Below are 23667 nucleotides of genomic sequence, written 5' to 3'. Positions count from 1 at the left end.
GGAGGGGTGAGAGGATGGGCGAGCGGAATGAAAGGTCTTGCTCTTTGGTACTACGTGAGAGGTAGAGGAAAGGGCTAAGCCGTGACAGGCTCCGCACTTTCAGGGCTACCTGGTTTGAGGGTTTATGAGCCGTTGCGAACTAGGGTCAAAAGGAAGCGTAATGGTGGTCAGCTGTGCGTCCGATCGGTCATGTAGCTACTCCGCGAGTAGGGATATATGAAGGTCGCCGAAGCGACTGTCGTCGTCGTCAGCGCTCCGGCCGCTGTCAACAGTTCCGTCGTAGAGCATCTGCGATGACAGCTCCTGCAGTACCCCCTCGTAGTATGTGCGATTAGTAAACAGGCGAGCCCGCGGAAGACGAGCAGGTGTACCTCGCGACTGCAGCTGCTGGTGTTGGAGGGCGAAACGGCGCGAAAAGAGCCGAATTGCCTCTACTGCAGCATCAGCACTGGCGAACTCAATAAAGAGAGATGCAGTTGTGAGTTGTCCCGCAGTAACAAGTGGCTGTTCTCCCTCCATCGCTGTCACTGTTTGCGCTGCAAGCCCCTCTACGTCGCTCCCGCCAACTTCCTGCCTGTCCTCTGCAGTGTCCACAATCGTCGTCGGAGCTGTTTCATAGGCGTAGTACGACAAAACACGCCCGTATTGGCAGCATTCCTCCAGCAAGTAAAGGGCAAGTGGTTTCATCTCCCCTGGAGGACGCACTTGTGAACTGGTAATTGCCTCCTCGCCGCATAATGCTACCCTCGATGCGGCTATGTGGCGCACCACTAACACAGTACTGACATCAGATGGAGCAACGGTGCTAGGCAGCGATGGTGAGGCGGCCTGGCCTGCGTGGGAGGGCGTCGACAAGAAGCAACATCTTTGCACATACCCAAGTGACTTCTCTGTTCCCTTCGTGACAGCAGCGAGTTTTTCTACCACAGACAGAGTCTCAAGGCGTTCGGCGTTGCGCGCTGCTATTGCTGCTGCTGCCTCATCTCCACTTTTTCGGGCAATACACAGCAAAGCTGGTTGCATGAGATTGGGACCATAACGGAACAGTTCGTGGTGCTGTACCAAACGGCTGCCCTCGCCGTTTGTTGCTGATGCGGTCATGGGGGTAAGTGTGAAAGGCAGACGTGCCGCGTCACTTGCTAGGATGCACTGTACAACGCTGCCATCAAACAATTCGCCGTTCAATCGATCATTCAAGTGCTGAAACAAGAGCGTCAGGCGCGATGAAAGGTTTACGGGAAAGGACGGGGAAGGGTACACCCACACACCCACTTCCTGCGCACGATAGGCCTCCGACGCTGTAAGACATGATTGGGAATCAGGGCTGGTTGAGCTAGCGCAAATGAGAGCCAGCTCCACGCGCGCGCACCGGAGAAAAGATGCGGAAACGGCTGAGGTAGGAAAGCGATCTGTGTCCTTCACGTTGTTGTTGCTTCCAGTCGTCAGGGGCGACGAGCCTGCTGACGGCGTCCCGTGCGAGGCCGCGTCGTCGCAGATGCCGCTCTCAAAGCTCTCCCAAAACGCGCTGGCCTCCTCTACCACGCGACTGACAAAATCGGTAAACGCAGTAAAGTCCGCGAGGAGCCGTGCGTGCGACAATGCGCTGCGGATGAGAATGCCTTCGAAAGCCATGCCGTTGCCTCGCGGTGAGGCGGTAGCGTGGGCTTTGCAGGAGCTCTCCTGCCCGTTGTCGCCACTCAGGCCGTCCTCTGCCCGTTGTCGCTTGCGAATGCCGTGTGAGAGCGGTGCACGACGGCCCTCGTTGGAATCAAGTACAAGACGTGGGTTAGCTAGTGAAAGCTCTGCAGTACCTTGATTGAATCGGAGTTGCCCATTGGAGCGGACTGCTTCGAGCAGTGAACGCACTGCATCCGCTTCGACGGCAAATCGGTCGCCACCTGCAACGGCATACAGTTGACACGAGAGAGGCAACTTGCCCACGGCGGTGGAACCCTCCAACTTGCAAAGTACAGGAGATGGCCCATGTGGAAGTCGGAGAGTATGCTGCAGAAGACGTCCAAACCCCATATTTACCTGCAACTCTACATCGAAGATGACGAGCTGCGCCACGTGCGTAAGACTATAAGGACGCCATCGCGTGAGATCGTACGTTGGCGGAAGCTGGCCCTCTCCTTCCACCTTTAGAAGTAGGTCTTCCAACCCTTCGCTCTGTGATGCGGTGCTCACACGTACGTGATCGGTGTACTGTCCAAACTTTACCAAGCTTTCCCATAACGGCGGAGTGGCGACAACAACCTCAGCGCGCTTGTCTGCCGGCATCGGTGGATAGGGTTCAAAGAGGTTGTGCACGATCAGGTGCAGCGAGACGCAGAACTGGTTCAAAGCGCACGCAAACTCATCGCACTGATCCTTGGTTGCGCAGAAGACCAGCGCCTGAGGCCCTTCTCCGTGTTCTAGTAGGGGCTGTTTTGCCACATGCAGCGCAACAGACAGAGCGAGAGCGTAAACGACCTCCAGCTTTGCTGACCCATGTAGCAACACCTTCTCGCGATGCTGGGATGGCAAACCCTCGGGGACCTTTGGGCACATCCTCAATCGAAGCTCAACTTGCGCGTCGAGTGTGTCTTCTGCCAATGAAATACCAGAGCCACCCAGATGAATAAGTACGTTCTCACCGAACAGAGCGTGCCGATACGTTTCCCAAAACCAACACCCGCCATACTCTGCCACATCGCTGTCGCATGCATTTGCTGGCAAAGGAAGCACCTTCTCAATGAACGGCCGAAATGATGAAGAGATGAGCTGGTCACACTCATGTTTGCGTGCTTGGCCCACACTTTTGCATTGGTCGCTAGACACGGCGAGATCATTGTTGAGGGCAACAGCCTCCTTGTCTACAAACTCTGCTTTGAACCACTCTGAGTCACACAATCGCCGCATCACACGTGGTCCTGTGCAGTAAGCCATATCGAGGAAGGGACTTCTGATGTCGAGGAAAATGCTAAGCGTTCTCTACCGCTTGCTTGGCATGCTAAAATAAACCCGAGAACTGAAAACTGAATTCGCAGCTGCGAGAGGAGCAAAACAAAGAAATCCAAGGGAGAAAGAAAGATGTCGTGATACATGCATTGACTGGCACCCACTCGGCGAAGTCTACAAATAGGCACGCGGGGAAAGGTCCATCTAGTCAGCGAAAAGGGGGAATCGGCATCTGTGAGAAGCAAACCACCATTCAACTCTATGTCGCTAATATTGTCTGTTCCATCTCACGAGCATCGGGGGAAGAAACAACCAGTAGGGCGCCTCGCTAACAGCTTTTGCACACAGTCCACTATAGAGTAAGGGTACTAGTGCTTCAGTACAGACGACTTTCCCCTCGAAAAAAATAGTGAAGTCCTTGCAGCAAACAAGCGCGGGTTTCATACTCAAGTCAAAGTGACTACGAGTAAGTCAATGGTCATCTTATCCCTCAAGGGATAAGAGATACAGCGCACCGCAGAGATCGTTTCGCTCCGCATATCATTTCACCCAGAGCGGGCGTCATCCAGTGCAGAGCAGAATGGCAACTGCACGTTGTCCTTCACGTGCCTCCCATTGTGCGGAATCCTAGAGTATGATTTATTTGCCTGAATCGCTACATTCAGTATGGGTATTCAGAGTGGAGTGGAAAGTGAAAGAAGAATAAGAGACATGAATAGAGATAGGGGCTTGTAAGTAAGTGGAGGGATGAGAACCATGTGCATTCGAAAAAATGAATTTCTCTTTGGAGCGTTGCGATGACAACATCAGTGTGTGACACTTTCGCTTGCCCTTCGTATCCGTCTTTAAATGGTTGCAGGAGAAAGGGGGCAGCTATTATATTGCATAGCGCCGTTCTTTGTCGCAAGTGATCTGCTCGTTTATAAAACTGTAACTATTATCACACAGCAGCACACTACAGTGACACTCATCATCCACCATGAATGAACCAGGGGTTGGGCAAAAGAAGCATCCACCACAGGTGGAGACTCCATAGACATCTCATGAGTCTCTTCCTGCCTCTCGCATTGCTCCACCTTCTTCAGCATAAATGCAGGTGGTCGTAGACGACTCTGCAGCCTTTGCCGAGACCCAGCTGTAGTTGAAAGGACCGTTGAGACAAGGTCACCCTCTCCATATTGCTCTGAACGGTTGTAGAGACTGGACGCAACGACGTTCTTCAGAGCAACGGTACGCTCAGGATGAATGTACTTGCATCGCGAGCCGTAAGGACACCTTCCCTGAATGAATTGAGCACAGATTTCGCCGCCAATATGAGATGATGCAGCCGTGCTCAAAACTGTCTTTTTGAATCTCTTCGGACTGGACGATCCGTTTCCAAGCAGCCAAGGGCGCGCATGAAGCTGCTCGTGAAACTTGTGCTCTTTCTCATCCATCGCACTGATTCGCCTTAGCAGCCCTAAGTGAAAAGGATTGTTGTTGGGGTCCGTACATGCCATTGAGTTGTACCGTGTCGCTTTCTCAATAACATTTGCATCCTTTGGGTTCACCATGGTGTCTTCAAGTCGCATAAAAATTATCTTCGAATTTGTGCACACCAACTGTCGCAGCGCCTTGCTGGTGCCCTCTCCACCCCGAGTCCCGGAAAGATCTAAAGCACGAATACTAGGGTGCCCATGGAGGGCCCTGCAAAGCGGAATGAGGGACACATCAGAAACGTCCAAGTAGCGAATTTGCAGAGACATGATCGAGCTGTTGTGTTTCACCGCAGCCGCAAAACAAATCAGCTCATGATCCCCAAAGGTGGCAAATCCATCTGGGTCCTCGAGACAAACACTTTGAACAATGTTCTGCACCGTTTGCTGAATGAGAATGTTTACGTCCATGTTCACACAGTACTGCTCGCATTCGAACGTCTCACCCTGCTCTTCATCAGCCCCCACTTCTTCGCTGTCCCCAGAGTCAGCAAGGTATTCATCATAAAGGCTTTTCTTTTTTTGCCAGTACCTTTTTCCCTGACTGCCTGGCTTTTGCCTTTGGGGTATCATTGCTGCTGAAGGTAAGATAATGAGTGTGTTGGTTGTAGAGAGCGAGGAAGATCAGAAAAAGACACGGTAGTAGGTCAGACATCAACTGCCAGCAACACTGCAGTACAAACCCCAACCCAATTGGACTGAGAAACAGCCACTTCTTTAGACTTCGTCAAGCCACGTTGCATCATAAACAATAACGACAGAGGAAAGAACGCGGTTAGTCTGCAGTACTTTGGCATTCAGTTCCACTGCCTGTCAGTTTCTCTCAATTGGCACTTTGACTCGAAACATAAATGGTACCGAGAAGAGACGCTATCGACAGGACTCCTCTATGGGAAAGAAGAAAAAGCAAGCTCGCGACAGCACTCATGGTTGTGTTACTCATCACAGATATAATTCTTTTCGAAGACTCAAAACAACATCGGTTCCTATGCTGTACGGTCCGATCAAGCTGGGCCATAGAGAGAATAGGTCTTTTGATAAAAGGGTGAATAGTAGAGAGATGCGCATAAAAAGAGCTATTAATGGTAGCAAAGCATTCGCCTCGTTTTTGGGGATTATGAGAGTAAAAAAAAAAAGATGCTCACAATGACTGCATACATTTGGAACTCAAGAAAGAGCCATAGCAATAGTCCTCCACGGAAGAAAAAACTTCTCGCCACTTCACCATTTTTGATCCTGTGCCTTTTGCCATTGTTTGGTTGATTGCGCCTCCAAACTCTCTCAAAGATCATTAGTGTAGCTGTAGGTGTAATTCGAAAATGAGCAAGGTATTGAACTCGAATACACCAAAGCAATTTAGGATAGCACTTTCGCCATAAGAATAATCTGACCAAGGAATTCATCCCTTGGGGACTGTTATATACCAACCCAAACCTACGCACGTTCTCTTTACTTCAAAACACTGCGCATCCAGTCCTTCTCGTGTGTTGGAGACACCAGATCGAGAGACGGAGTCTCCAGCCCAATGCATGAAGCGAAGAGACGTGAGGTCACCAAGTATGGATCGGCATCACCAGCAGGGCGGCGATCCTCCATGTATCCTTTCCCTTCGCTGGCAACTGCGTTGGGGATGCGAATTGAAGTGCAGCGAGTACCAACCCCAGCGCTGAACTCTGATACCTTCGACGTCTCGTGCTTACCGGTAAGCCGCTCGTTGTTATCTGGTCCGTAAAACACGATATCTTTGCTAACTGTCTTCCTGAGACGATCAATGTATTGATGAATGACATCCAGGCCGTTTTCACCGCGGGTTGATTCAGTTGAGAAGTTCGTGTGTAGCCCACTTCCATTCCACTCACCCTCAATAGGCTTCGCGTGGTAGTCTGCATCCAAGCCCTCTTCTTCCAGCAGACGCAAAAGCACCCAGCGAGCAACAGTCAGCTGATCGCCCATCTCAAGGCCTTCGCACGGCCCTACCTGGAACTCCCACTGTCCAGGAGTCACCTCCGCGTTCGTTCCTGATATGTTCAACCCCATCTGAAGACACACCTCGTAGTGCTGGTCGCAGAACTTGCGGCCCCATGCCGTTTTAGACCCGGTACTGCAGTAGTACATCCCCTGAGGCGCGGGAAAGCCATGAGCGGGCCATCCATAAGGGCGCCCATCACGAGAGGTGATGAAGTACTCCTGCTCCAGGCCAAACCACGGATGCTCCTCGGGGCGTTGCTCAAAGGTTTCACGAGCGGCGGCACGAGAATTATCACTTGTCGGCTCGCCGCTAGGAAGGTAGCACTCAGCAAGCACTAAGATCCACGGAATCTTCGAAGACGGCCTTGGGAGGCAGCACGGAAAAGCATTGACAGGTTTCAGGAGAATTTCCGTATCTAGCCCCTTCGCCTGACCAGTGGAAGAGCCGTCAAAATTCCACACCGGGAAAATCCCATTGGCGAGCAGCTCCTTCGGGTGTTTCGCAACATTTGCCTGAGATAGATACAACGTGCGGTCCTTGCTGCGAATGTCATGATGAGCATCCTTACCGGAGAGCCAGATATAAGTGACGCGCACCGTTTGATTATTTGACAAAGACATGGTGAGTGAATTTTTGCTGTTGGTCGTGTTGTGTTTTTCGATAGCAAGAGGAGAATAATATGCTCCAAGTCGACCGCTCAGCTTCAGGGATGTATGCTAGAAAATTTGCTACTTCTAGGGACTGAGAAAGGTGGATAAATTAAAAGAAGAATTGCAGAGATGAGAGAGTATAACAAGCAACTAAATGCAACAAATAAAGTGGTATCGCGATTCGTGTGCAATAACTCCACCTCGCATAAGATTCACATAAGGCTAATCCCATCTCTGAAATCTTTGATTTATGTGCGCGTCTGCTACTCATAGATTTTTCTGTATTGCCTTGAAAGAAGAAAGGGTCTTCGGGGACACTTATTTTGCGGCAGGTTCTAAAGAAGCTTACACTGATTTTTCCAGGCAAAGCAGAGCGACTCCGGAACAGTCGAACACCACTACTGCATTCACAGTTTCTTTCATCAGCTTTCACGACATGATATTGAGAGACCTGGGGGCGCTCGGGTCCACACCCGTTCACCTCAAAATCTGACCGTTTGAAAAGACATGTGGTTTATTGATAAATTTCCCCCATTGGCTACCCCGATTCTCTATTTTAGCACATCCTCACCGCTGCGCGATGGACAAACAGAGGTCACAGCAACCAACCTCACGCCCCCCCCCGGTAACAACTTCCGTACTCACCCTGTTCGTCGCCAAAGGAACCGCAAGGAAATTCAAGAGCACACAGACCTTGAGAAAACTTCATCGGAGCCCGCGACCCCGCACCCCACCGACACACGCACAAACACACACAGCCCGCAACCAGCGTGGCAACGCCCGCCCAAGCAAAGCGGCACACCCCGCATGAAAAAAAGATAACAACCCCCAACTGCGTTTCCCCTCACCTCACAGCATGTTATCCGGAAGTGCCCCCCACCACCACCCACAAACACCAGATTCCCAAAAGGCCACAATCAAAGAACCAAGAAATACACCAGCAGCAACACCACAGCCCAGCCAAGGCCCGCCCATGACAAGCGCCAAAGCCTTGCGACCGCGCCCCGTCATGCGGGGCCCGCGCTCCCCTTACACAAAACCGCCAAAGCCGAAAACGCGCCACCGACAAAAAAACGGCATTAACGAGCCATTCGCTTCAAAACACATCGGCGGTTTCGCTGGCGCGCCCCCGTCGCCCGATTTCCGAAGCCCTCCTTCCCGCGCGCGGCGTCGCCCGGCGCGACCCCGGAAACGCGCAGACCCAAGGCAGGAAACACCACCGCGGAAGGCGCCAAACGCGCCGCGACCCCCCCCCCCCCAAACCCCACGACGCCGCCAGCGGCGAAACCCTTGGGATCCTGGCCGGGCCACTAACCGCGCGCCGCCGGCCGCGCCACGCGCCGGGACAGCAGACTAGCCGCAGCCCCCCAAAGGCGCCACAGCAAGCGCCGGAACACCCGCCCAGCATACGTCAGGGACCAGACAAACGTATGACGCCGCACAGCTTTATCTCCCAGGACGGCGGCGGCACGCGCACCGCGTCCGCGATGCTTGCAAAAGATCGGCCGAACTCTGTATGGAAAAATCCCACCCCCGCCCCCCAAAGGCACGGGGAAAAACCTCTCATGAAGATCAAACCCAAACACACCCGTCCCGCAGCTTGTGCATTTTTTGCCCCCGTGCGTCTCGAGGCGCGGCCTCCCGGGGTCACCACCAGCACGACCCAAAGCGGAAACCCGCAGAAAGCACGCGGCAGGGAGCCCAAAAAAAGAAAAACCGGCATAACCCACCGTCAAAGCCTCAAAGACACATTTTTAATTGACTCTTTTAACGAAAAGATCGCTTCGTCTAACGCGTGCAAATAAAACATCGATGAGGCCGCCCTCCCACACACACGTCAAACAAGCGACAAACTGTTTTTAACAGGCGGCAGAACACAAAGGAAATCAATATTGAGCTCTGACACGTAAATACAGCATATACATTTGTAAAACTCACCTGCTTTCAATCCATACTCTAGGGCAGCGAGGTCGGGAAAACGCCTGGAACAACTGGCACCAGGCGAAGCCCAGATATACGTATTTGCTTCTCTTGGCTTTCTTGTAACAAAAACACTTGTCGAGAAAACCAACACATGCGGCCATCCGCTGGCATTTTTTTCCTTTTTTGCGGGCCCAAGCCCGCTCATTTCCATGGCCCACACACGGTCCACCTTAAATTGTGTTGTGTCTTTGGGAGGCGCGCGGCGTTTGAGGCTAGAAAAGGCCTCGCCCAGCATAAACCAACCATCGGCATTTAAGGTTGTGGCACGCTTTTGCTGTGGTCTGCTAGCTTTTTTTCAATCTGTCTCCCTTTGCTGTTGTCCCTTTCAGGGGTGTTTTTGTTTCTTCGCCGCCTGGGAAATTCCGCGTGCGAGGCGGGGATCGCCGCGCCGGGGGGTCGCTTCCGGCGGCCGCGGCACGGGATGACGGGGGACGCCAGCAACCCTCGAACCGCTGCGCCCCCACCATGTTGATGGATTTTTTCTTTACCAGGGTTGCGGAAGCAACACCCCAGGCGTGACTGGTCTTCATTCCGCTTTTCGGGGGGCCGGGCGTCCGCGGCGCCCGCCGGCCAAGGCCATTACCAGCCAGCTGAGGCCAGACAAAAAGCGGCTTTTTGGTGCCCCGATTTGCGTTTCTCTGCGTAAACCGCAGGAAAACGTCAACTGCAAGTCGTCGGTCTCCTGCGGCTGGTTCGCCACACTTTCTACACGAAAGGAAAAGCGCCGGCGTGTGCCGTGCTATGCCTTGGCTTTTGGGTAGGGTCTAGGCTATATTTTCCCCCGTAGGGGATGACCCGATTGGTTTTCCTTTTTCGCGGCCGCGGCGCGCCGGGTCCCCTGGGCCCCCGTCGCCAAACCGCGCGCCAGGGTTCTTCAACTCATATGGAGCATCTTGTCTTTCAAAAAGAAATGACACCGCACTGTTCGGCAGGAGGGTGCCGAAGGAAACGCTCTCGGTGCGGGTTTTGGGTCTGCTCGCCGGCGGGGGCCGTCCTGAAGTCTGCTCCAGGCTCTGGTGCGCGGGCTGTTGCTCTTTCTGTTGTCCAGGCGTTTGGGCGGATGTGGCGCCCGCTGAAAAGGCCCTTTCGGGCGCCGGGCCGGCGGCGCAAACGCCTGCCCGCGGAAGGACCCCACCCCGCCCGCCGCCAAAACGCGCGGCGGAAATTTTTTTTTCGCGCTCGCCACTTCGCCAACCAGCTTCTCGTTAAGGCTTATTTCCCCCCGTGTCCACAGGTCCAGCTTCTTCGCGTGCTGCAATAATGATTTTTCATCGCGCGTGGCGCCTTTTTTTCTTCTGCCAGTTGTCCGCCTAGCTCTTCCCAGCTTGGCCTCTCCTAAAGGGGGGTGGGTTTCATGGGTCCCGGCCGTTTTTCCGTCTCCGCGGAAGGCGGCTTTCATTGAGCAACTGGATGCATCTTTTAAAATTCGTTTCTGGTGGTGTTATGTTTCTGGCGTCCATGGGTGAATCACGGTCGTGTCAATCTTAACGGGAATGAGGGAAAGGCCTACGGGGGTTAGGGGGGGGGCTAAGCCGGGTGAATGGAAAAGACAACGGGCGGGACTTGGGAGGGATTGCGGTCGGTGCAGGTGTGGCGTGGGCGGCCTTTGGGTTTAGCGATCTCATTGGCGATGGCTGCTGGTTCCCACGGCGCTTTCTAACATGGCGGGTTTCTTTCACCACTGTTTTTTTCTTTTGATTGGGGAGGGGGATAAACGGCCCCCGGACCTTTTTGAGAGTTGGGTGCTTGCCGGGATCTTTTCGAGGTTGGTGGTTTTGGTGCGGTGTCGGGGCTTCTCGAAGCGGCGGGCCCGGGGTCCGGCACGAAATGCCTGTGGGTGTGTTAGGGGGCTCTTTTGCCCCCCCCCCCCCCCCCACGTTTCGGGTGGTCTGTTCGCCTGGTGTGGGGGCCTCTTGCCTCTGGCGCGTTTGGAACAATATTTTGTCTTTCTGCGGTGTTTTGGGGAAGTGGGAAATGCGGCCGGGGGTGGTGTCGCGGTGTGCGTCTGTAGGGGGTGGGGGTGACTCCTTTCGGGCTCTTTAAGGTGGCCGCGCGGCGGTTTCCCCCGGGGCAAAGGGGGTGTTGAATAACTCGTGTGCCTTTGTGCCTCAGCAAAAAGGGCTCTGAATCGCACAAATTGCTGTGCTTCTGTTGGTTGCGCTTCGCGCCGTCCTGGGGAGGGAATTGTGACTGGAATGTCGCGCCGTGGGGGTGGGGGGCGCGGGAGGCTTTTTGCTGCGAAAGGAGTCGGCAAGGGGTGTGCTGGCGAGGAGCAAAGCAAGGGGTTCTTTGGCCTGAAAAGAGTGGGTGGAAGCGTTCATTACACTTTGGCGGGGCAGGTGCAGCTGCAGCAACTCAACGTGTGTGACGCTTGCCGCCACAGCAGCGGCACGAGCTTTCAAGCAGGAGATGCACAGGGTCTGTGAGCGCGAATTGCATGAACTGCGGTAGATGATGGCTTCGACGCTGTGCTGAAGCTGCGTCGAATGGTTCCGCATTGAAAACGGCCAGCAACTGAGAGATCTAACATTAAAGGACCCGTCGGCATTATTCCACATTTTGCAGCTTACTACTGATCAATGTTCGCATTACTTTGTGGGGCTTGAAATCTCCCTGTTGAAAACCAGATTTTACTTTGTGTACAAGGGCTGTGTTAGCACAACTATCAAGGCATTGCTTGGGAATTTTTTTTTTTTTTGCACCAATCTCAGACTATGGTCTCAGAGTGAAATAGCAGTCAAACGACAGAGTTCGGGATTTAGAAACGAAGCGTCGTGCTCCACCCATCACAGGAGCAATAGGGATATATTCTTGGGCATTGGCTTTCTGTGCTGCTGCTTATGAAACTATCTTACCCTTATTTCACTCTCTTTACTATTTACCGTCTAGAGTTTTTCCTGCCCCCTTTTAGTAACTAGTGGATTTCCTGAAGAATACGCACAGATGTCGCAGCTTCAAATTCAAGCAAAAACTTGTATCGATGAGGTGGAGGATGTGTTAGGATCCTCTAATAGTCTCTCCACCAATGAGGTCTATGATAGGCTTAGTGCAACATATCAACGGTTTCTGCAGCATGTGTGGTGCGAGCTTCCAATGAACAACCAAGGTGGATCGGCCCTTGCAACAGTGTCTTGCATGCCAATTTGGGAGCTTTTGAACCTGCACACCAGCAAATGCGCTCTCTCTTCAGCGCCAGCGAAAGCGATCGCCGTTCAGCTGCTGAGCTCAATGTACCCCAAATCGAAGGACCGCCGGTGCGTGTACCAGCAGCCCAGCTGTTATGGGAGCAACAGCCAGACTGCGGTGCCACTGAGCATACAGGTACCAATTCAAATGGTTGTGCCCAAGAGTTCCGTCGCTGAACAAAATGTCGAGTACGTGAAGGCTGCAGAACGTATCCTAAAAATGACGACAATTGGAAATTACACAGATGGGAAGGAGGCCGCTGCCGTCACCTCTACAGTACGCACTTTTCTGATTAATGTGCTCCCTAAGTGTACCATTGTCTCTGACCCCAGAGAGCTCCCAAAACAAGCCAGAGGAGAAGTTCACATTCTTTGGGACAGTCCTACATGTGATTGGATGTCTGGGAAGATTTTTCTTCTCACACTTTGGTGCCTTCTTATTATTACCGAGTTCCTGAACCTTCCGGAATATAGAAACCTCTCTTTGTTCCTCTGCAGCTCACGCTGGTCAACGCGCTTGGTTGAGCTTGATGGATCTAAGATAAGTTATAGCGAGCTTTTATCCCCTCTTCTGGACATTTGTTCGCTGTGTCTATCGGTGAATCCGCGGTTTGCATCATCTTCTGTGGACACAGTGCCACTCATCGATCCACGTGTCAATGCCTTTCTAAATGGTAGTGACGTCAACGAAGAGCGCTGTGAGATTGGTGAATATTTTGCAAAGGAGTACGGTGACAGGCCGACAATGGACGGCAAAAAGTCTCTGACACTACACCGCGCAGACTACGTAAATAAACAGCTAATTGAGGATATCCCAAACGAAATTGACTTTATGGGCGCCAGTTCCTCTTGTCGCGATTTCGACCAGCTGGCATATCTGTGCCGAGATTGTCTTTTTGTGCCAACCACAGACACTTTAGTAAGTGGGATTTCTGCCACAAAGCGCCGTGATATACTGTTTAACAGGAAAAGGATGCGAGGTGCCGTAAGCTCGGATGGGCCGTGCTTTATTCCTGTAAAGTCTGCCGTGACTGACATGCTAGAAAAAAATGACACTGACGCCTTAGTGACACTAGAAAGGTTGTGCTGTAAGTGGAGAGAAGATATAGTATGATGTTGTATTTGCTTTTGTTGACTGAGCAAGTTTCACTCCTGACTTTATGCTCTCTTTCACATGGCATAATAATAATAATGATAATAATAGCACTCACAGAAACATGATACCGAGTGTTTTATCTATTTCGCTGCTGAACGCGGGGCACGGAAGTGATACGAATGCGGGGTTGCAAAAAGCACTTGGTGTCATATATGGCATGTCAGTCTTTTCCCTCCTTGCTGCAAAAATAGCGGCATAAGGGTCATCTTACCTTTTATGCTACTTTGACCACTGTGTTCTTTACTCGTTTTACATTGTACGGATATGCACTTGATTTTATTTTCCCCTCTTCTGTACAATCAAATTGGAGGGATTCTAAAATTGGAAAGGAAATCTTCTGACGAAAGAACTGTCATAGCTTTGTTTCTTTGTTTTCCCTCTCGCCTGGGTGATTTTTCTCGACCTTACTGCTATATTTAGATAGTTTTTCTATCGTTTCCACAACGGCAATAGTGTTGTGGTGCATCAAATAATGTGATAAAGGGAACCATTAATGACAAGGCTTTTTCAGACTCTTAAATGCAACAGAAGGAACTGAATCCGGTGCTCTCACCTGAGCAAAAGAGGGCAGCCAACCAGAACTATCCCACAGTTCCGAAGAAATGCGTGGTCACTGGGGGAACGGGGTTCGTAGGAACTCGTTTAGTGGAGATGCTGGTCGAGCGAGGCGCCGAGAAGGTTGTGTGCTTTGATATTGTTCCCAAAGAAAAGGCTATCGGTGTCTGGAACCACCCGGCGATTGAATATGTTGTTGGCGATATCACGTGCTATTCTGATGTTTCGGCAGCCATCAAAGGGAGTGACTGCGTTTGGCACCTTGCGGCTGCTGTGGGGCCTTTCCACCCTCACAACTTGTACAAGCGGGTCAATCATGGGGGCACAGTGAACGTGATCCGCGCCTGCAAGGAACACGGGGTGAAGAAGATGATTTTCAGCTCGTCACCATCAACTCGGTTCAAGGGTAGTCTTTTCCACCGCCCAAATGTCGATGGGCTTACTGAGGATGAAATGCCGAAACTACCACTTGAGCATTACATGCAAATGTACGCAGAGACAAAGGCAGAGGCCGAAATGGCGGTGCGGGAGTCCATCGACGACGACTTCTGGTCTATCGCGGTTGCTCCGCATCAGGTGTATGGGCCACGCGACAACCTGTTTTTGCCCAACATCCTGGAGGCTGCGGGCACAGGTAAGCTGCGTGTCTTCGGTAAAGGCGACAACCGCATCTGCTTCACCCACGTGGACAACTATTGTCACGGCCTCATCATTGCAGAGAAGCAGCTATACAAGGATTCTCCGTACCTTGGACGGTTTTACATTGTGACCGACGGTGACACGCATCCTGAGCCGGCGGCGTACTGCATTTTCTGGAAGGAACTCGACAAGGCCATTGTGAGAATGGGGTTTGGGTCCATAATGAGCAAAGCTCACTACCCGTTCTGGTTCCTTTACATTGCAGCACTTTTCGCGGAATTGGCGGGCTGGATGATGAGAACAACGTTCAAGCTCAACGTCTTTAACGTATTTGTTCTCACAATGAATCGCTGGTTTCGGATCGACGCGGCCCAGCACGATCTCGAGTTTCAGCCCGTCATTCCTTTTGGGGATGGCTGGAATGACACGATCGAGTGGTTCATGCTGAATTGGTTGCCTAAGTTCAACAAGCAGGATCACAGCTCTATAGCTGGCATTTCTTCCGGTTCGCAGCAAAAGATCGACATTCAGGTGCGAAAGGACAGGTAACAAACTGAAAAAGAAATATTGATGTCACGCCTCTTTTCTTTTCCTGTTCTCTTGTTTTCGCTTATGTGTGCATACGTGCGCGTACTCCACAGCTCCCATTTCGCTTGAGAGCTCTGACTCGCTATCAGTGAAGAGGATGGAGAATAGCCATCGGTACGCGATTAGCTCTTTGCACTTTTTCAAAATCAAAAAGTAGTTCTTCTCTGCTTTGCACTGCCCATTACACAGACAGCGGAAAGCCTGAAGTTGAAAGTGTACTGTGCGGTGTGCCAGAGGAAATGGGAGGTCCTTCCTCACAAAAAACAATGCGCGCTGCTTTTCTGTTTTGAAGCAGAGGCGCCGAGTGCTGTAGTACTTCGATCTCAGGGTAGTGGCGTAGCTCCACAGCGAAAAGTGCACAACATTCGACTCGTTTTATTTGTGTGATTGTCTACACTGTACACTGGCAAGGGACTTGTGGTTGACTCTAGCATCATATTACCAGGGATTTGCGTGACAACACCATGCAAAGCTGGTAGGGCAGGTGAGCCGACCTCTCTTGCTGACTTATGGTGGCTTCACATTTTTCCCTCTCTTTGACTTTTCTGTTCATTTGCTTTATGTTGTAGCACACCCTCTTTGTATTTGTGGATTTTTAGTAATCGAAAGTTGTTCACCACAGCCTGTGGAGCTTGGCCTCCCTTTTGGCCACTCCCCAAATACAACGCAACTTTCCGAAGGTTAGCCCAACTGCAACGCGCAGGGGGCAGGTGGGAATCATGGCTGCACTTTTTCCATGGGTACCGGCGTCAAATCTGGGCTACTCTTTATCGCGTAAGGCGGTTAACAAATGGTGTCCGCAACTCCGTAATTCGTACCCACTTCCTATGCTGGACGGGCCGCTGCCCACCGAGAAGCCTGAGGGTCTCGAACTGCATGGAGAAGCCCAGAAACCGGACCCATTTCGCTACATGGAAGACTTGTTCGACCGGAACACCCAAGAGTACGCTAAAAAGGAGATGCAGCACTTCTCTCTGATTAGCAGCAAGTTTGACTTTCGACATTCGAAGGGTCGTCTATGGGCAGAGCTGGATGCCAAGGTGGTTGTGAGCAGCCGTGAGGGCGGGTATGACAAGGGCGAGGAGCGCATCGGCGACTATGTGTACTTTACCCGTGTCGTTCCTGGGCACGACTCGAATGCGACAGGCTTCTACCGGAAGCGTTTTGGTGAAGTGGATCTCTTGGCAGAGGAACTCATCAACCCTCTCCTCCTCCAGCAGCACTTCGGCTACAAGGACTGCTCCATTGGTGTTTGCCGTGTCTCTGACGACGGCCGCTACCTCGCATACACCCTTTCGGTGGAAGGTGGTGACAGGTATTTGTGTCACATTCGTAGTATCGACAACGCCAGTCTGTTCCACGTGATTCGCGGGACGAACATCGTCAGCATCGAGTTTGGCTCCGGCAGCCAGTTTTTCTACACCGAATCGAACGAGCTCAATCGGCCTCACCGTGTCATGATGCAGGAAATACGACCCGGCATATTGGAGCCACCGGTGGAGATTTACCGTGATGAAGACGAACAGTTTTTTGTGGATGTTCGAAAGACAAAGGATAACAGGTTCGTCACGATAACCTCGGACTCGAAGGTGAACGGTAACGCGCTAGTCGTGCCTGCATCCTTCCCTATTATTCCAACCCCTCTGAAGTCCTTCTTCAAGGAGGGCAAGCCGGTCGAGATAGCAGGGAAGTCGGGATGGAACTGGCTAGAGCACTACAACGGCAACTTTCTCATGGTGACATCCGACAAGGGACCGAACTACCGTGTGGTGTACATTCGCGACGAGGTGGCCTTGGCTTATGGGAAGGAGGCGGAGTGGAAAGAGCTTGTGCCGCACCGCAACGATGTGCAAATCTCTGACGTGGATCTCTTCCAGGGTCGCATCATTCTTTACGAGTCACACTTCGCCTTCGAGCGCATTCAGCATATTCGCGTTATCAGGTGTGACGGTGGTCTCGACGCTGCTGCGCAGACGCCGCGGATCGAGGACGTTGTGCTGCACTTTCCCCAGCTGACCACAGTGACCCCTGGCCTGAACAAGAACTTTGGGCAAGAGGCGATGAGCTTTGTCTACAGCAGCCTGATTCAGCCGCCGCGTGACTGCGTCTTCAACTTCAGCTCGGACATCACGTCCACTCAGGCGAGGCTGTGCACGTCTGAGGCCCTCTTCACACAACGCCAGTCAGAGCACTTCACGCCGTGGGATTACATGTGGCCCTACAGCATCTACCGCGATGTCTGCGTTTCGGAGGACGGAACAGAGATTCCAATCACGATATGCCAGCGCCGCGACGCGTTCATTCAGGAAGCGACTGACTTTGAGGCACAGCCCAACACACCAAAGCACTGCCTCATCTACGTCTACGGCTCCTACGGTGAAGTTCCCTCGATGCACTTCCAACTGGCCCCGTACATCTGGATGCTGCGGCGGCGTTGGACCGTTGCCTTCGCACACGTCCGCGGCGGCGGCGAGCTGCCCAACTGGGCCCAGCTTGGGAAGGGAGAGAACAAAATCAAGTGCATCAAGGACTTCATCGCGTGCTGCGAGCACATGGTGGATATGGGCTACACAAAACCGGAGTTGATGGTGGCTGCGGGGGCCAGCGCTGGCTGTGTACCGATCGCGGCAGCCATGAACATGCGTGGGTGTGGACTGTTCGGCAATGCACTGATGCGGTCGCCGTTCCTGGACATAATTAACACCATGATCGACCCCGACCTTCCGCTGTCGCTCGCCGAGCGCGAGGACTGGGGTGACCCGCTCAACAACAAGAGAGACTTGGACTTGCTCAAGCAGTACGATCCGTACTACAATGTGAACGACCGTGTGACGTACCCTGGCATGATGATATCGGTCTGCCTCGATGACGACCGTGTTCCGGCGTGGAATGCACTTAAGTACGTGGCAAAGCTGCGGCAGCAGCGCACCCGCAGGGACGTGGATCCGGTTGCTCGTCCGCTGGTTCTGCGCATGCGGCCCAGCGGTGGGCACTACTTGTGGGGCGACACGGAGAACATCTGTGAGGAGCTTGCTTTTCTGTGTTCGCAGCTAGACCTCGAGGGCCCTGGCAAGGTGCTCAACGACATGGACATCATGACCCACATGCACAACCTTACTACCACCGGCGCCATGGATCACGACGACCAGCAAAAAGTGTTCCTGAAGTGGGATAACTGGGAGAGGGAGCGGATCGACTACCACGTAAAGCTGAACTCCTTCAATTGGGAGCCGAACTTCCGCAAGGTAAAGGCGCAGAAGGAGCCGTTCTTCTGGGTGCCGACGGACTCGGACCTTGATCAGAAGAAGGTGGATGAGATGTTTCGCGCGAAGGAGCGCGACGCCCGCGAGAGCGCTCGCTCCGGGGCGAAGGTGGGGAGCCTTGGCAAGGCAACCGGTCGCAACCTCTATCAAGGGGAGCAGCGCGGGAAGCCGTAGTCGATGATGACGCGTACGAAGCTCTTCGGTGGTGACTGTGTGCTTGCGCAGGATGGAGTTGGCTCCGTGTGCGCTATGGTGATGCTGATATGTACAGCGGGTGTACGCCACCGTTGCATCCACAGAAATACTGAGAAGAAAGTAGCGTTTGCTCACATATGTTGTTTTAAACTCCTGTCGCAGAGGCCGACGCGGGCCCGTTTGTAATGCTTCCGTAGCTGCAGTGTGGGAGAGCACGGAGACGGACACGAGCAGCGAAAAAAGGGGGGGTGGGGCAAAGATTGAAAGTATCTGTGCCGCTACCATGGCCTCCCGTGCGGCGGCCCTTTTTTCCTATCTCGACCCCTCGCACAGACCTTGTGTGTGTGCATGTGTGCTTCCGTGGTACGAAAACGCTGCGTAGTTGTTGTGCGCCTACGTGGCAAAAGGCCTTGCGGTGCCCGTGCACAGAAGCACGCTGAGTTTGCTTACTGGGTCTCTCTTGTCCGTTCTTTCCTTTCTTCACCTCCACAGGATCAGCTCAGCACATGTGCGCGCGGCTACGGCGCGCCATCTCACGCTACACGGCGACACGCCCATGCATATATATATATATATATACAGGCATAAAGAGTGTGCTGGCATCCGCGAGGGAACTTGTGCGCGCTCACTCGTCCACCTCAACTAGAAGACCACCAAGCGCCGGGTGACACGAGAAACGTGCAGTGGCGCTATATCATCATGCAGTCATGGCCGATACTCGTTACTATCCACAACCTGGTGAATGTGCCGCTGTCCGCTTGTGAGAACGGCCCGCGGTCGTTCGTTGTGGAGGCGCACCTGGCGCTTCGCGTGTCTGCCTACTCTGCACCAGTGGCCACGGCGGCGTTCACCACGGACGATGTGGTGTCCACCACTCCCAACCTATTTGAGGTGCGCTTGGACGATGTCGCTCGGCGCATGGACGGCGGGGATGGGGGCGGGCCAAAGGTGTGGCGGTGTGCGACTCCGGAGATCGAGGTGGTGGTGATGGTGCGGGAAGTCACACACAGGATCAGAAGGTCCTCCTCTCCTTATCGTACAGATCGTCGCGCAGACGGTGATCTCGATGGTACGCGCGTTGTGGGCACCTCAGCTCCACTGCCACTCAACGCGAAGGACATCGTGGAGGCGCACAAGCTCACCACACGGATCGTGGGGACTGAAATGGGTCAAGTGGGGCTTTCTTTTACCGTAGACCCAGGTGACAAGGCGGGGTACCGCCAACGCCTGGAGAATTTCTTGCGCACGTACAACCCGCAAGGACTGCGGCTTGTGCCCAGCGTGGTTGAGGTCGTCTCGGAACTCGACACATTCACAAAGCTGTATCGCCGCTACTCGATTCAAAACTACGAGGAGCGACTGGCAAGCTTCTTTGATGTATACGGCCCGCAGTACAAGAGCGAAATCCCGTCGCTGCTGCGGCAATGGGAGGGCCGAGAGGAAGAGCTGATGCGCAACTTGGTGCTCGACAATGGCCCAGAGGTGACCACGATCGATCAACACCAACGGCTGACCGCGTACATGGCTGCCTATCAGCTTGACCAAAATTCCACTAGCGTACAAGAGATACTCACCGCGCACGCGAGCGATGAGAAGACTAGCACACCTGCGGGTCTATTTTATGCCCTCGTGGGACGCTACGGCCCGGAGCCGGACCCGCGCACATATCTGTTCCCTACGCCTCGGTACACCCCTGCACCACCATCACCCCCGCAGACTAGGAGAATCCCAATGGAGGACGGCGGAGACGGTCATTCCCACTCTTCTTTGCATCACGGCTCCTCGTCGCTCGTGAGAGGTAGCGCAGATGCGAGTGCTGCTGCTTCTGCTGCTTTACAGCGCTGTCCGCCGACACCTGCCGCGAAGCACCTGTACGTCTCTGTACCTATGTCACCCACGCCGATTCCAGTTCGGGAGGCACCGCTGGAGACAGCGCGCTCGCTTGACCGGTCGCCCAGCTTTGCGGTTGAGGTTGATGATGCTCCATGTGGTGGTGGGCACAAGGCCACTGTGACTGGTAGCCATCATGAAGCGAAGCCCATCATCACGCCAAAGGACCAGGTGATGGTGTTGGGCGCGACCACCGGTGCGAGCCGACGAGACGTTGCCGAGTTGCGGGACTCTTCTCTGTGGCGCAAGATGTGTCAGATGATGCAGACCCGGCAAGAGCACTTCAAGCCATGGCGGGAGCACCTTCTTTTTTTCTTAGACCGAGACGAGTTTGCAGCGGCGGTGCGTGCCCTGCATGTGTTCAGTGAGGCACCCGACGGAGGAGAGGTTCAGGTGCTCGTAGAGGAGTGGTCGCGCCGTGTGGATCATGCCTTTCGCACCGAGGCACTCACTTCAAGCGATGCGTACTATGAGGCGGTTGTACAGGAGGCAGTACGGCTGACCGGACTCCAGTCTCTGCATCTGCAGGTGATGAGTGTTAGCTCTCTCTTTCACAAGGAGCAGTACGCAGGGTTCGCGGCGTACGTGGAGGGGCAGGCGAAACGGACCAAGACGGAGCGTCTGGTACTGGTTGGAGACTCGAAAAGTCTCATGGATGTCGCACGTTTTGGCCTTCACCCTGCGGCGGACCCCAGGGGCCTGTACAGGGATGCGCTTGCCTCTTCGGCCACGGCCCACGACACAAGTACGGCAAAAGGCGACGGCCCGTTTATCTTCTTACGCGAGCCCTTCCGGCACTGCACGGAAAAGCACTCCTGTTCCCTTCTCGTCTGTGATGTCGCGGTGGGCGAGATGTATTCGTGCCCCACCGCTGTGCATGCACCGCGGAAGTTAACCGCCGACTTCCTCGCCAAGTACGACAGCTGCGCCTACGTCGACGAAGCCAACGGACCAGTGATCGCTGTCTACTCTCGCCAGCAGATTTTACCGCGACTTTTTCTGCAGTGCGTTGTCGACCCGCAGCTGCAGCCCTGCCCCGCGCACCCTGGTAGGCCGGTTGAGTATTACGTGATGGAAAGCCACGCCTTCGCGTGCAACCGCTGTGTTGTGATGGGAGCCTACAAGGGCAAGGAGGTGACGCCGATCGAGGAGGCCGCGGTGATGGCGCGGGCAGGTCTGGCAGAGGTCGAGCGGACGGTCAAGGCGCTCAAAGAGAGCATGCTCGCCTACGCCAACCAGCTTCAAAACGAAGAGAGCAGCATGCCCACCGCTCCTCGCCGTGTAGAGGCGGAGCGCGAAATCAACCGACTGCAGAAGGAGACGGAGGAGCACGTTCGCAGGATTCGCAGACGGTTGCAGCTGGAGGAGGAGGCGCAGCTCTCCCGCATCAATGCTGAGCGCACCGAGGTGCAGGCAACTCTGGAGGCTGTGGAGAGGCTTGATGGGAGACTGTCATCTGGTATGCAGCAACGTGCACCAGTTGCGGTTGTGAATACGCTGCAGCACATCCAGCAGGAGAGACAGGTAGAGCAGCTCATGGCAAGGGCGCATGACAGGGTGCCATTGGCTCCACTGGAGCTTGTTCTGCCCTTGGATGGGCCTCCGGCGACAGTGCCGCCTTGCTTTTCTTCCAGCTCCAAAGTGCATTCAAAAGGCTCTCGGGTGGTGATGGGCTTGAACGAGAGTTGCTTGCCTGAGGCCTCGGCTGATGACCGGCGTGAATTTCACACGTCAAGAGCTGCAGTGTCACACGCGCCGCGTACGCCACCTACGTCCCATACAACACACGCATCACTGTCGCCAAGCAGCTTGTACGCCCAGTATCTCGCGGTTGCTGGCTCAGATAGAAAAAGGCCTGCCGAGGATTCTGCAAGAGGATCGTTTCGCATTGACCAACCAACTCTGGATCACAGCACGGCGGTTTTGGCCAGTCGCTCTTGTCCCGTCTCCGTTACCGCGAACGAGGACAACGACGGTGGGGGAGGGATGGGCTACCTCTCTGCGAAGGAGGCGCTCACGCACGGATGGGCGCTACTAAGACGTGGGGATGTTGCCGCAGCGCATCGCGCGTGGGCGGCGGTGTGCCGCGCTCACGGCACCAACGACGTGATGGGCACTAAGGCTCACGCGTACATTGCCGAGGCGATCGAGAAGGACTACGCGGCAGCCGCGCAGTGGTATGCCCGGTCATTGCAGCTAGATCCGCAAGACCGCATGACCGCGTACAACTACGCTGTGCTTCTGGAGGCGCTGCTCGACAAGCCGCAGGAGGCACTGCGACTGTACAACCGTGCCGCTGCACTCGGCGACGCAGCGGCAAGTGCCCGGGCCCGGGAGTTGCGTTCTAAGCTTGCCGCTTCTTGTCCGTGGTCGCATCAGACGACGTTCGGATCACCCAGTACGCTCGGCGGCGGCGAGAGGGGATCGCGGCGGTGAGGTCAGTGCATATTGATGCACAACAGCCAATCGTTCACGCTGCCCGAGTTAATTTCGGGGAGAGGTCGCAGAACAGCGGGGGCGAAGGTCATGGACAGGCATCCGCAGTTCGCTGCTTCTCCTTTCTTCTTCTACTTGCGCGCTTTTCCTCGCTGAGCAGGCATCCATGTACCACTACTACCAACAAACCCACCGTTTTTCTAGCCCTGTGTTTCTACTTTCTTGTTGGTCTTACTGGTGGTCGACGGTGTGCTCCCGCCTTCACTGGATGCGCACACGACCACATCCCCCCTTTCCTGCTGTTTCCCCTTCCTCTTTCCTCCTCTCTTGTCACTCTCACTTTATTCCCCCCCCCTCTCTCCCTTCTTGCTGTCCCCTTTATTCTTTTCATTACAACTGACCCACTCACACTCACCGGTAGCGACATCGATACTCGAGCAGCACGCATGCCCCCCACCCCTTTCCACCCCCCCCCCTCCCATACATACACACCCAGAGGAGTTGGTACCGCGACGGGGATAGACACACCCCACACTTCGCTACGGGAAATACGAACAGGGCAGAGATCCTTCTTTTTTCCTTTTCTGCGGCTTCTCCTTCTCTTTTCTCGTCATACCCCCTCTCTCTCTCTCTCTTTCTCTTTTTCCGAATCTATCTGCTTCGTCACCCTCCTTCCGCGCAGGTGTGAGAAGGCGTTTGAGGGTGGTGTGGGTGCATGTGTGTAGGTGAGCACTGCTCTCCTC

General features: G+C 54.0%; 7 protein-coding genes across 7 annotated transcripts; 4 read left to right on the top strand and 3 right to left on the bottom strand.

The window, feature by feature from the left end:
* Positions 1 to 195: 195 nt before the first annotated feature.
* LBRM_06_0370 (conserved hypothetical protein) lies at positions 196 to 2928 on the bottom strand (the record flags this gene model as incomplete). Its single annotated transcript, XM_001561923.1, has 1 exon — positions 196 to 2928. The coding sequence occupies one exon, from the start codon at positions 2926 to 2928 to the stop codon at positions 196 to 198; it is 2733 nt and encodes a 910-aa protein (XP_001561973.1).
* Positions 2929 to 3860: 932 nt separating this feature from the next.
* Positions 3861 to 4988, bottom strand: LBRM_06_0360 (conserved hypothetical protein; the record flags this gene model as incomplete). Its single annotated transcript, XM_001561922.1, has 1 exon — positions 3861 to 4988. The coding sequence occupies one exon, from the start codon at positions 4986 to 4988 to the stop codon at positions 3861 to 3863; it is 1128 nt and encodes a 375-aa protein (XP_001561972.1).
* An 876-nt stretch (positions 4989 to 5864) lies between these two features.
* LBRM_06_0350 (putative glutamine synthetase) lies at positions 5865 to 7004 on the bottom strand (the record flags this gene model as incomplete). The annotated part of the gene is made up of 1 exon (XM_001561921.1): positions 5865 to 7004. The coding sequence occupies one exon, from the start codon at positions 7002 to 7004 to the stop codon at positions 5865 to 5867; it is 1140 nt and encodes a 379-aa protein (XP_001561971.1).
* Positions 7005 to 11960: 4956 nt separating this feature from the next.
* Positions 11961 to 13316, top strand: LBRM_06_0340 (conserved hypothetical protein; the record flags this gene model as incomplete). The annotated part of the gene is made up of 1 exon (XM_001561920.1): positions 11961 to 13316. The coding sequence occupies one exon, from the start codon at positions 11961 to 11963 to the stop codon at positions 13314 to 13316; it is 1356 nt and encodes a 451-aa protein (XP_001561970.1).
* A 693-nt stretch (positions 13317 to 14009) lies between these two features.
* Positions 14010 to 15101, top strand: LBRM_06_0330 (NAD(p)-dependent steroid dehydrogenase-like protein; the record flags this gene model as incomplete). Its single annotated transcript, XM_001561919.1, has 1 exon — positions 14010 to 15101. The coding sequence occupies one exon, from the start codon at positions 14010 to 14012 to the stop codon at positions 15099 to 15101; it is 1092 nt and encodes a 363-aa protein (XP_001561969.1).
* Positions 15102 to 15859: 758 nt separating this feature from the next.
* Positions 15860 to 18577, top strand: LBRM_06_0320 (oligopeptidase B-like protein; the record flags this gene model as incomplete). The annotated part of the gene is made up of 1 exon (XM_001561918.1): positions 15860 to 18577. One exon carries the CDS (start codon positions 15860 to 15862, stop codon positions 18575 to 18577), a length of 2718 nt encoding a protein of 905 aa, XP_001561968.1.
* A 720-nt stretch (positions 18578 to 19297) lies between these two features.
* On the top strand, positions 19298 to 22924 carry LBRM_06_0310 (conserved hypothetical protein; the record flags this gene model as incomplete). Its single annotated transcript, XM_001561917.1, has 1 exon — positions 19298 to 22924. The coding sequence occupies one exon, from the start codon at positions 19298 to 19300 to the stop codon at positions 22922 to 22924; it is 3627 nt and encodes a 1208-aa protein (XP_001561967.1).
* Between the last annotated feature and the right edge of the window lie 743 nt (positions 22925 to 23667).

Source organism: Leishmania braziliensis, chromosome 6 (assembly GCF_000002845.2).
Source record: "Leishmania braziliensis MHOM/BR/75/M2904 complete genome, chromosome 6".
In the NCBI taxonomy this organism is placed as follows: Eukaryota; Euglenozoa; class Kinetoplastea; order Trypanosomatida; family Trypanosomatidae; genus Leishmania; species Leishmania braziliensis.
This window is presented reverse-complemented; position numbering and strand designations above follow the sequence as displayed.